Source organism: Barbus barbus, assembly GCF_936440315.1.
Source record: "Barbus barbus genome assembly, chromosome: 20".
NCBI lineage: Eukaryota > Metazoa > Chordata > Actinopteri > Cypriniformes > Cyprinidae > Barbus > Barbus barbus.
In genome coordinates this window covers 11594008-11607547 of record NC_136748.1, presented here as the reverse complement: position 1 = coordinate 11607547, position 13540 = coordinate 11594008, and the positions used below count along the sequence as shown (strand labels likewise).

The 13540-nt window shown below is 37.6% G+C and overlaps 1 protein-coding gene across 1 annotated transcript in view; it reads right to left on the bottom strand.

Moving 5' to 3' along the window:
* The window catches only part of LOC306885981 (unconventional myosin-VI-like), a 60556-nt gene that overhangs the window by 12561 nt on the left and 34455 nt on the right, over positions 1–13540 (bottom strand). Inside the window, exons 22-28 of the mRNA XM_079442820.1 lie at positions 11782–11859; positions 11507–11636; positions 11270–11360; positions 9928–10078; positions 7532–7737; positions 5261–5339; positions 1636–1796 (exon numbers count right to left, since the gene is read on the bottom strand). Of these exons, the coding sequence (XP_079298946.1) occupies positions 1636–1796; positions 5261–5339; positions 7532–7737; positions 9928–10078; positions 11270–11360; positions 11507–11636; positions 11782–11859 (896 nt within the window). The remainder of the gene's footprint in view (positions 1–1635; positions 1797–5260; positions 5340–7531; positions 7738–9927; positions 10079–11269; positions 11361–11506; positions 11637–11781; positions 11860–13540) is intronic.

Below are 13540 nucleotides of genomic sequence, written 5' to 3'. Positions count from 1 at the left end.
TTCAAGTACCATCATCCAGAGCTGAAAATATTCATGCTGAGAGCTTGAGACATGCATAAATCCAACATATATTTTGAGGCAACATAAGTAAATGGAAATAGGGTTGTTCAGCTCCTAAAAGAAAGAGAGAAAGGAAGACCGAAACGAATCAACACCTATAAGTGACTCCTAAAAGCTCCATGATTTTTTCTACTAACCCACGACTAAATTTTAACATTTTCTGAGGAAAGCATGAGTAGTACTTGAGTGTAAAAAAAAAATATTTTTTGGTTGCCGGAGCATTACTTTACATTCTATATTATGTAGTAGAGCACCTTCTCAAGTCTCTATGATAATCTGATCTGTAGATATGACTTATAGTGCACGTTTATGGGATTTTTGTGCCTCTTTTATCATTTGTCAAGCAAAAAAATTGTATATTAATATTAAATGCCAAAGATTAATATTTAGTAGTGCTGTCAAATCGATTAAATCGCAATTGTAACCAAAATTAACTTTTAAATAATATGTGTGTACTGTGCATATTTTATATATCCATTCATATTTATATGATTTATATCATATATAAATATATATTACATGTATGTATGTATATTTATATATACTTTATATATACACACATACAATATGTAAACAAACTTTTTTGGATGCGATTAATCGATTTGACAGCCCTAATATTTAGTGTTGGGGGTTTGTTCAAAGTATGAACAATAGTAAGAATGATTTTAAGAGGACTGTAATTGGTCAACAGCTGTAGGAAAAAAAAAAAGACTTCAATCCTCAAGTTATGTTCTTGCTTCATTGGTTCATGCTCCCTTTCTGTTGAAAAACACAAATCTACAAATATAACCATGTGCTAAGTCTCTATATTCAGTCCAAGAACTCGAAGAAAAGAATTTATTCAAGTACTTTATAAAGTATTTAGGTTAATATCGAAACTAAGAATTAGCCCATTGTTTACTGTGACTTTCTATGAGTAATCTTATATCTAGGTTGTGGTGAGATTAGGACAGGACGTGATTGTGGGTGAGTGTGGTTAGACCGAATGAAGTGGAAAATTAGGGGAAAAAAGAGGCCTGTTCTAGCTCTTACATCTCTGTGAAAAACCAAACACCTGTGGTTCCGTCACTGGAGGGGAGAGGAAGCACAAAAAAAAAAAAGAGGTTTGGATGACAACACGGTCTTCTCAGCACCCAGTTAGCATGTGTAATAACAGCAGAACAGCCTTTTATTTTAGTATACATAAAGTAGGAACAGGCGACACTTCTTTGTCCACTTCCATTAACTAAATTAAATATGACTCTCGGTGTTGCACCGCAGGCGTCTCGTGTTTCTGTTCACCTGCTTTTGTAGACACACGAGTTGGCCGCAGTAAAAATGATTCATGGCATTTATATAACGCTGTCTGGCAGAACCTTGTTCTTTGTTTGTTGTTCTGTCGCCACTCGAGACCATACAGGGGCTTTTCAGATGGAAATCTCCATATAAAAATATCTGCGGTTTATGTGCGTTTTATGAATGGTAACCAGGGCACAACCCGGCCTGGAGTCTTCCTTTGTTTGATTTCATCCAGTGACACTGTTTGAGACGTCAACTTTATTATTTTATTGTGTGTGTGTGTGTGTTTGGTCTTACCTGCGCAAGCTGGGGTCCATTTGAGCTTCATCCTGGATGAGTTCTGCCTCGCTCTGAGCGATCCTCATGGCCAACTCTCTGTCCCTCCTCTCCTGCTCCAACATGGTGTGTCTTTGAGTCTCTTCCTCCCGCTCCAATGCCAGCTGCATCTCAAGCTCAGCCTGGAACAAACATACATTCCCACAAATCAATAATACGCACACACAATCTCAACACCTTCGGCGTTTGCCACACCTGTGCCTTCTTTCAGTTCCAACTGGATGACAACACAAAAGAGACACAAGCATACAAATGGGTGCCGGCAGGAGTGCCGACGGTAATGACCACATATTTGAGCTCAGAGTCTGACACCATCCTTGTTAAAAAAGAAAAGACTTTTGGATGCTTGTTTGCTGGTGTCCTCAAGTGAAACCACCATTTTCACAACATAGATGCTAGTTGATTTGCTAACTTTTGTTGGTGAGCAGCTAGCTAGATCAGCACCAATCCAGAACCAACCAATAAAACCCAGCCTGAACCCCATTTAATGGTTTGACGGGCGCAGTTTCTGCATTGTCAAACAGCTTCACAGTATTAAACAAGAAAGTAAGAATCAATGATGCAAACTTAAAAAATTAGGCAAATCCAAAATCCTGTAGCTGTAGCAAGACAATTATTCAGCTCCAGTCGCTTCAATGTTGGATCAGTTCAGCTCAAAATCTGTGTAAATTCACATTCATTCACCCTCATGTTGTTCCAAACCTGTATAAAATTCTTTCTTATGTTGAATACAAAAGAAGGCATTTTGAAGAATTTTGAAGAACCAACCAGTTGTTGGTCCCCATTAAGTTCAATAGTAGGGAAAGAAATACTATGGAAGTCAATAGGGGCCATCAACAGTAGTGTCATTATTCAGCTCCATTTCATTCAAGTTTTGCTCTCATCTGACAGTATCAGAGCTGTCAAATCGATGGCAATACTGAATAGTAAGAGTTTTTAGAGCAAACTAAGCAAACAAAAGCCGACAGAGACAAAGAACCCAAACTCCATCAGGTGAGAGAAATCGAGGAGAAAAAAGCTCCGTCAGTCAGGGGACCAGTCTTCTCCTCTTGCCTAAATGAAAGGTTGGGGTAAATGTACGTCACACCGGAATTAGCTGAGAAAGGTGTTGATGCATTTCTTGTTTAAACAGGAACTCAGGGCAGGACTTGTCCCTTTCCTTAAAATATCCAGGAGCTTTTAGTTAACATCACAGCCTTGAAATATAATGTGGTACTTGCTAGTCAGAGGACGTTCTCAATCTGGAGAACATTTGATTGGATGAAAATGTTGATATGCCCACGAGTGCCAGATGAGGAATATTTTGATCGGAAAAAAGAAAGTTCAATTTAAAAGCGTATACCTGCTAACACCTGATTTGCTGACTTTAAGGAAGGTTGCGGCAGCCTTTTGGTCATAACATTTCTCTGAGCAAACGCCATGATGCTGTTTACGGCAGGCTACAGAATTCCCTCACTGGCGTCTGGTACATCTGAGGGAAGAGAGATTAGTGGGGCGGCCCTGCCCTGACGCACCATAACCCATCTATAGCACTGCCCACAGAAAGGATATTAAGCCATTACGCTCCTGCTGTGTGCTAAAGTCTGATTAGGTGCATAATCGAGGCTGTACTGCAGCCAGTCGGCTTGGGATTCTACGTCTAGACTGTGCTAAATGAAAAAAGGAAAAAGAATAAAAACAAATGAAATGAACAGCATGGTTTTAGATGTGTGAGGACAGTCTGGGACAGAGTCCAGCAGCGTGGTCCAAATGCATAGGTCAAAACAGAGCAAAGGAGGGATTGAAGAGAAAAGCTTTGATGGAACATTTTCACAGAGAAAACCTTGAACATAAAGAAGAATGATGCAGGCGCTATTCTGATAGGAGGAAAAAGCAAGGCAGCTGAGGATGAATACCCATATATACAAAGACATATATATAGAGAGGGAGGGTTACAGCACACACTGGTCATGATAAATCTGAGCTATGAATCAAACTGCTAAAAGCAGGAGAGATTTGGTGGAAAACAGAGTGATGTATTATGGCTGAAAATAACTGATAAAGATTTTGTAAACAGTGTGACAACAGTCTTTGAGTGAACTGCAAATGTTTTCTTTTGCAAAGGTCTTCAGTTCATTCAAGGACTCCCAAGATATTTTTGAAGTTAACAGAAACAATTGTATTTTCAAGGCAAGGTGATAGAATAAACATTGATCATTTTTATATAAGGGGAAAAGAAAGATAGTGGAAAAAAGAGAGAAAGACTTGGCACAATATAGAATAGAATAAAACCATTTAATGGAAATAGGTTTAAAAAAATGTATAAGGGCTCATTTGTTAACGTTAGTTCATCTTTTATCTAACATCAACTAACAATCAATATTTGCATTAACTGTAGTTGATAAAATATAATTGTTGATTCATGTGAGTTCAGAATACATTAAGTTATTGTTAAATATTTTAACAGATACAACTTCTGATTTTAAAAATGTATTAGTAAAGGTTGAAACATTAACTAATATAATAAAATACTACAGAAGTATTGTTCATTTTCAGCTCATCTCAACAAATGTAGTTAACTGATGGAACCTTATTGTAAAGTGCTATCAAAATGGCACACAAGGAATTAAATAATTATCTTAAAAGAATAGAATAGAAAGCTTAAATAATAATGTTGAAAAAATAGAACTGGCACAGAACAAAAATAGAATTGGTAAGGACCCTCAGAACAACAGAATCAGAATAAAATAGTGAATTTTAATAAAACAGAACATTTTAATATAAAATGGTAGATTGAAAATGGATTGAACCAGATTTATCCCTAGAACAGAATATAATGTTTTAATAAATAATAGAGAGTGTTTAAAAACAGAACAGTGAAAATGGCACACAAGAAAAATTGAATTTGTAAGGACCCTCAGAACAGAAAATAATCAGAATAATAGAGAATTGTTTATGTTTTAATATAAAATGGATGATTGAAAATGGATTGAACCAGATTTATTTATATAATAGAATATAATACAATGTATTAATAAATAATAGGAGCATATAAAAAATAGAACAGTGTTAATAGAAAATGGCATAAAAGAAATTGAATTGGTAAGGACCCTCAGAACAGAACAGAATCAGAATAAAACAGAACATTTTAATAAAACAACAGAACTTTTTTATATAAAATAGTAGATTGAAAATTGATTGAATCAGATTTATCCCTAGAACAGAATAGAATAGAAGCCTTTGAAGAGTGTGCAACAGTTTCCGGGCAGCATGGGCACAAAGCGTCTCTGCAGGGCGATACATCTAGAGGGAGCAGCGCAAGGGAAGTCAGCCAAGCCCCCAAACACAGCATCACCATCAGGAGAGAGGGGACATAGGACTTTCACTCCTCAGACGCAGCATAATCCAGCCCCAGGAGGTAGGCAGGGGCTGATGAATAAACCCACAGGCCACTGTGGCAGCTCAATACAGTCATGATTATGCCTGCAGAACAGCCAGTCCCGGCCAGCTCTGAACATGCCAGCATGAGACGGGCATTTGGTTTGCCGAAGGAGTCAGCGGAGGAGAGGAATCAATACACAGAGGGAGCACGTATACACATACACACCTGCATGACTCGCTCTTCCTCTTCTCTTTTCTTTCTCTCCTCTTCCTCCTGTTTCCTCTTCTGCTCCATCTCGGCTTTCCTGATGGGAGAGAGAGGGTGGACCGTTAATGAGTTACTCCAACCTGCGGGGAATTATTCCTCCTGATCAATGACCCACAGGAAGGGACGTGAAAACACCCACAGGTGGATTCACAACTGTCACAAAGAAACTCGGACTGCATCTAGTCTTCTTAGTGCAAGTGAATCCCTTCAATAGCAGCTGAAATTGAATAGTGCGCTGCGAGCACTGTGGGTGAGCGTCGTTACTAAATGTTAGCATTTTCATATCAAAAGCCCTATGCATTTATATACATCTAACAAACAGCAAACTAAATCTGCTGCATCTTTCTTTGTACTTTGTTGATCGTGGATTTGGGTATTGATATTCTATATGCATATTTGCCAAATCTTCGACCTTGAAAATAGGGAGATTTTTACGAAATAAACAGGGTGATGGAGGGGTACAGTAAAGATACAATTTCAGATGAATGTTTGCTGCTCACAATGAAGGAGTGTGATGTCCATAACAGTGGGTACAAAAGTCTCAGAGCACTAGAATATTGATTTTTCTTTTTTAATTTAAACGTACATTTTTTATTACAAATTATATTATTAACATAACAAGTTGGGACTGACAAGTTGTCCCCCTTTTGTATGTCTGTGTTATGATTTAGTGACAGCGGTACTTGAGCTGGCATGAACAAAACCAAAAGGTCATGTTATAGTGTGTTTCTACGTTAATATATAGTTCAAAATGTAATTTATTCCTGTGATGACAAAACTGTCCAGCAGCCATAGTCTTCAGTATCACATAATCCTTTATAAATCATTCTAATATGTTCTTTCTTATGTGCTAATTTAGCGCACATTCTACACAAGGAGCATTTCTTATTATTATCAAAGTTAAGCTGTAATAAATATAAACAGATATAAACAAATATAAATGTATTTACGGCCACTTTTGATCAACTTAATGTGTCTTTGTTGAATAAAATATAAATTTGTTTCCAAAAGAAAGAAAGAAAAATAAGTTTTGAATGGCAGTATGTCTATTTTTAAACTAATTTTAGATTCCATCATAATCCTAAACATAAATTCTATGTCTAAATTGGATGTTAAACACCTGATTTTCAATGTTTCAAAGTTTTGGACCCCACTGTATATCAAACCCTTGATATTTAGTGAGAGCCATCAAAAGAATGAACATGCTATTTTTCAAAATGTCATCATTGGTAATGTATATAAATAAAATTAACAAATAATTGTACCTGGTATGTTTGCGTAATGCTGTATAAAAGTTAGCTTTAAAACACTGTATTTCTATCTGCTCAGGAAACAAAGAACATCACAATATATTGTATAATGGCACAGCAGACAGCATTCTTAAAAAGTTCTATATAGAGAGAGTGCAAATAACTTAAGCGTAATGTTGTTAATTTTCGTTGACTGGAGTTATACAGCTAATGTTGGCTCCAATAAATCAATGAGGTAAAAGAGTAGTAAACGCAGTATCTCTCAATGAGGGCCATGCAAAACGATCTTCTCCATCTCATTATGACCAAATTCAGGGTCTTATTATTATATACTATATTTTATACTATACTGTATATATTATGTATTATTAATATATTATATAATTTAATATCATTGATAAATGACATTATAATTAAAAGCTTGCATGGTGCTTTTTGTATAAATGGAGCAGCAACTGCTTATAAAGCTGTGATCTAATCGCGTTTATGTTACATAAAACCTCCTGAGAAGGTTTGAAATTTCTGAGCTGTTGCTTAAATGACAACTGTGCGATGAGCTATAAATAAATGTGTATATTCATAAATAATGTGTATATTCATAAATAATTAAATCCAGATAATTTAGTAATCCATATGGGTTTCAGGGTTGGAAGGGCTGCACCAAGCATAAAGCAAGCAGCATAAAAGTTGCTGTTGTTGCGTATACTAGTATGGAACTGAATATTCTTTGACAAGACTATAAACATAGAAATATCATCATGGCCTGATTCGTGAAACGATGACAGATGCTGTCCATGACAGCAGACTCTGGAGAATGCATAAGAGAGAGCAGGTCAAGCCGAACCCTCCAGTGATGTATTAATCTCTCTGTCAATCCCCTCCCACACCCTTTTTTTCAGCTCGTGTTCTTCTTTCAAATGCACTGGGACTTTGACCTAATGTACGGTTCATCCTATTCGAAACTTGCGACGTGACTCACATGTGGCGGTCTTCTTCCTCCTGTTTGCGTAACTGCTCCTCTTCTTCACGTCTCTTTCGTTCTCTCTCCATCTCCTCCTGGATGCGCTTGAGTCTCTCCGTCTCCTCCTGCTCCTGCTTCTTCTGCATTGAGGAGAGGAGCTGCTCCGAGCGTTTCACCAGGCCCTCATACTCCTGCTCGATCTCCTTGCGGCTCATCACTGTAGACTGACAGTAGAGATGAAAAGAAAGAGTTACATTTGATTTGATTTGATTTATTTGGATATATTTTAGTTATAATGTCCACTTTAGTTACTTATAAAAGAAATTTCTCAGTGTTTCAGACTCCCAAAAGTGTCTTTTTGAGCTATTTATTGAAAGAACTGGTTCATAAAGAGTCATTTGCTTTAGGAATCAGGCAATACTGGTCATTGAAAAGAAGAGGCTCATTTGTTCGGACTACACTTGATCGTGTTGTATGTTGAACTCAATAGAAAGACAAACCTGTATGACTTTCTTTTCTTCTGTGAAACACAAAATGAGAGCTTCTGTTTTCAATACAACAAAAGTGGATTTAAATGGTAGGAATGTAATAACAGTGTTTATTAATTTAGTCTGGCTTCCAGAAAATAAAGTATGCACTTGCTTTGTATTTAATTAATTTGATAATCATGCAATCAAACGAATCAAGAGTTTTAGAGTTTGATGTTTTGTACTCATTCTTATTTTATCCATACTACTTTAAGTACTAGTTTTTTGTATTCTAAAGGCTGGATCCTCTTCCTCATTTTCTACAGCCTTTAGAAGTGCTTCAGGAAAGTCTTCAGTAAACTCTCTTGTCAACTGATCAAACTTCAAATTTGACTCCTGATCGTCACTGAAACATTTGGTCTCTTCATGTAAAACTGTGTTCCCTAACAATAGAATAGTTTTGTGCAAGGAACCAAAATGTATCCCGTTATTGACCAAAAGTATTCTCACAAATGTCATATGAGCTTGCTTTCAACTAAAAAAAATAAAATAAAAATACTGCCTTTGTACATGTCAGAGCAGACACCACTGATTTCCATATGTATTTAACATGACTGAAGATGAGATTTTCAAACGTCATTTATATATTTTACTTTTATGATACTTTTCAAAGCTTGACAGTATAAATCACTATCCACTTTCGTTGTATGGAACACAGAAGCTTGGAAATTATATTTAAATATCTCTTTTTGTCTTTTTCCAGGAGCAAAATAATAATAAGAGGTTGGAAGTAAATGATGAGAAATGATGACAGGACAGGCCACTCCTTTAAAAAGCTTTCCCTCCTGTGCTTCGTTAAACAAATTTGAACAAGGTTTGGCAAAAAAAGCGTCAGCAACTCAGTGGTTACTCGTCAGTTCGGCGACAGCGGTGATGCTGGGCCACATGCGCCGCAGTTGTATTAATATCCTGCAGATATTCATTAAACCTGGATGTGGATTTGGTGCCATCTGGCAGAGCACCAGAGGTGCGTGGAGGGGTGCAAGCTTTGTGAATGATCATTGTACCGCAGAGGGGTGGGGACTCAATGACAAGGTCCGTCTCACCCCCTAACGCTAGATGAGCTAGCACTAGTGTGTTGAATGACAGCCATTGACACAATCTACGTTATTAGCCAGGGAGGCCACAGTAATCTCCAGTCCAGATGGTAAGGTAATAGGAGGCATTGCCAATCAAAAACCAGATGCTAATCAAAACGTGCTATGCAAATAACAAAGAGGGCTATCACGGGTGCAGAAGTGCAGAGCGCATCTCATTTAGAGGGAGGAACGGAGTGTTCAGGTAGAAAAGTTTCAGCTCTGGTGCCAGCTATCTATCAGGGAGAGGGCGCAATGTCTCTCGAGCTCCCTGTCAATAATGCACTCCGAGTCTGACAGATGAGGTTGGGCTCCACATAGAGAATACAACAATGCATATACTGCATTCAATCAGCAGCAGCTGAAAGTTCGGAGGAAGGCAAGAAATCAACACTAGAAATGGCGTAATGCGGCAAAGCCTTGAATATCGACTTGACAGCGTGTGGTGCGAATGTCAATGATGATCTGCAGACAGAACTCTCATTGTCGACTGTCAATTTGCATATTTGTATTTATTTACTCTGCTGTTGAGTGCTAGATTTTCTGATGAATGAGATGAAAAGCTTCTGCTCTCTTTCTTTGGGCCCTAAAAAGAGAGACACTTGAAGCTGGCAGACAATTCTAGCCACAGCTTTAGACCGCCTTCATCAGGACATGGAAAAACACACACCTGTTGAATTATGCATGGAAACCAATATACGACGGCAGACTAAGAAAAGAGCTACACCTCGTAACATCATTGTGCTTTGTACGCTGGAGGAGGTGAAAGGGGTTTGTCAACCTTGGGCGGTCTTCCAGTGGATAAGCTCACCTTGATCTTGGCCATGAGGGCATCAGTGGAGGCAGCCAGTTCCTCGACCTGTTTGCTCATTTCCTGTTTTCTCTCTTTGAGTCCATTCACAACTTCGTTGAATTTCTCCATCCTCTTCCTCAAATTTTTCACCTTCACCATGCCATCAATGCTGCCAAGAGAATAGAGACTATGGTGTTCACTTTTATGTCCAGTCTTTTAGTTTATTCAAAAATATATCCTTTGTTCACCTCTTCAGTGTTTCTAACTTCTATATTAAATCTCATTTTGATATTTTGGGTCATTTTGAGAGGTATTTTTAAAAATAGGAATAGTTCACCCAAAATTTTAAATGTGCCTCATACCATCCACGATATAGATGAGGTTGCTTGTTTATTGGAACAGATTAAGAGAAATTTAGCATCATATCACTTGTTCACCAAGTTACACTGCAGTGAATGGGTGCCGTCAGAATGAGAGTCCAAAAAGGTGCTAAAACAAAATCACAATAAACCACAAGTAATCCACATGACTCCTGTTCATAAATGTACATCTTGTGAAGTGTAAAGATGTGTGTTTGCTATAAACAAATCCATCATTAAGGCTTTATAACGAGTCCATAATCCACAATGCCACTTTCCATCCCCTGATGTCCTTTCACATCAAAATCCACCAACATATTTATTTAGAATTATTCTGAACAGTTCTCTCTTGTGCTTAATCAGTGCATATTTTCCCCTGATTCAGACAAGATTGATTTCTCACTGGAGAAAGCAATATTATGGATAATGGACTCGTATTAACTGGAAGCAATGGTTTGAAGATAAAAAACATCTTAATGAAGGATTTGTTACTTACAAATACACAGCTTTTCGATTCACAAGATATTAACTGATAGACTGTATTATTGTGATGCTTTAATCAGCTGTTTGGACTCTCATTCTGACGGCACCCATTCACTGCAGTGGATCCACTGTGAGCAAATGATGTAATGCTAAATTTCTCCAAATAGATGAAGAAACAGAAACTCATCTACATCTTGGATGGCCTTCAGCAAATTCATTCATTTTTAGGTGAACTGTGCCTTTAAGATCTTTAAGGTAATAAAAATATGGTAGACTTTTCTAGGAAAAAAGTATAAACATGAAAGAATAAATTTCTAAGAATTTTAAAATAGACTTTTTAAAAGATTTTTCATTGATCCAATACATAATTCAGATCTGTCACTGACAGCTTTTCAAAAACACCAAACAGATGCAAACAACACAGTGACATAAGTGTTGGAAAACAGATCCTCACACTGAGTTTGCAATGCATGAGCAATCACATTCACTAATAGAGGCATGCTAGTGTGTGTACATACCGAGGCTTGTGTCTTCTCTTGCAGAGCCACATGCGAACAGTCTTCTGAATCTTGATGCAGGCACCGGCCCTGAAGCTCATTTTGTTCTTCACTGTGCCAAGTAAAAGAAAGAGGAAAAAGATGCTTACTCATCAACAACATCAAACTGTAACACTGCACAGGTGAATGGGAGGGCATGGGATGCTTTTAATTGCTTTTATGAAAGGCAGTTTACTGACTTTATGAAGGGTGACGTACATTTAATAACTGACAGTGTGCACCACTGGACCTTTTTCCAGCGGCTGCACACCAGCCACTTATTGACCCGTTTTACAAGCTCGGCCAGGTGCTCCGGATCAGACTTCATGATCTGGTCAAACTCTGCAAACTGAGGCAAACACAGACACACGTTAGGATTTATATAGCTGCATTTACGAGGTTCCCATGTGCACCAGCTTAATGAAACAGTATAGCGGCTTTAACAGTCTTGTATTATCCCAACACTCATGAAAAATATCATAAGAAATGATCACCTTCCCGGGGCGGAAGAAAACCCTGGTCAAGCCAAACTTGTAATCATTCTCGTTGAGGCCAAGTGCTTTAAACAGTGCCTGCAGAAGGAGACAATATAATCAGACAGTGCAGTGTGTACTTTATTAAATGTCTATCAGAGATCAACAAGAATAGCATGATGGCCTCGAGCCTGTGCTTATGCTCTTCCATTTCAATGATGTTCTGCCACTTTGCAGCTGAAGTGTTTATGAAGTTTGTAGCTGTCAAAGAGTTACATTATAGAGGTTAAATTTCCAGCTGGCATTGCAAATGAAAAACGTAAGTTGTAACATTTCATGAAAAATTACATTTATATAACAAATATGCTCCTAAAAATGCTTAATTGAAAATCCAATCTAAAAGCCAGATTTTTCTTTAGATAACATTTCTCGAAGAATTTTAAACTAGACTTTTAAAAGATTTTTCCTTTTCATTCGAAGACATAATTAAGATTTGTCACTGACAACTTTTCAAAAACACCACATAGATGCAAACAACACCATGAACACACTGTAACATAATCAATAATGTTTTGCACTTTCCAGCTAAAGTGTTTATGTAGCTGTCAAAAAGTTACATTATAGTGGTAAAATTTCCAGCTGTTATAGCAAATGAAAAACATAAATTGCTGTAAAGAGTTTTTTGGGGAAAACAACTAGGGATGCAGCGATTAACCGGTTCCGCGATTAACCGCACTTTAAAACGTCACGGTTAATTAATCGTAAAGGTTCCACAAAACCGAGTGTTTCTGTTGCACGGAACTCAACTGTTGCAGCTTGTGCAAAATGAAAACAAAGTCACACTAGTGGTGCACCAGCTGCAAATGACGCGCTTATCAGAGACACGAATGCTACACGCATTAGATTAGTGACAGAGGGACTAAACAGCGAAGCTTTATTTCCACCAGAGAAATGCCTGTCGAAAGTGTGGGATCATTTTGGGTACACCAAGAAGTCATTTAAATATTGCCGTAAAAAAAAGTATGCTAAAGAGCGAATACATAAGGGAGAATGCACGGCTAGCTGTACATTGAATGATTTTAATGCACGACATGAAGGCAAGAACCACCTGACGCGAAGCTACGGCTCGTTAGCTCAGCATTCTGCCCGCTTCAGATCAAAAAGAGATTAAATAGTGCGGTAAGATCACATTTATTTGAATTAATTAATTATATTTAGCTACTTGAATTAATTATTCGAGAGAGAAGGAGAGATAAGTGACAGTTGCCTGTGTGAAGGTTGTTTCTCAATTCCAAGAATGCAAAGAACGGACTTGCGTTCTCGTGGAGACCGGTCATGCCAAGCTTCCTTGGAAGAATAAACTCGGAAGGACGCGAGAACACAGAACGCACACTTATGAGAACTGAGATGTACTGCGTTCTTGCTTAACTGACCGCATAGTCTCAGCATAAGCAGCGGCCAATGAACAATATTACAAAATGTCATATGAATAAATGCATAATAATCGTCATAATCGTAAAACCGTGATTATTCATCAGACAATAATCGTACCAGCAAAATCTATAATCGTTGCATCCCTAAAAACAACATTTAAAGACCAGATATTTTTAAAAAAATGCTCCTAAAATATGCTTCAGTGAAAATCCAAAATCAAGGCCCGAGAGAGACAGCAGGAAAAAAGCCCTTATTGTTAAACACTGATTATGCTCTAGAGTCTAGACAATGCATTACAAGCATGATCATCAGAATAAAGAAGTAATTTTCAATAATTGCAATCAAT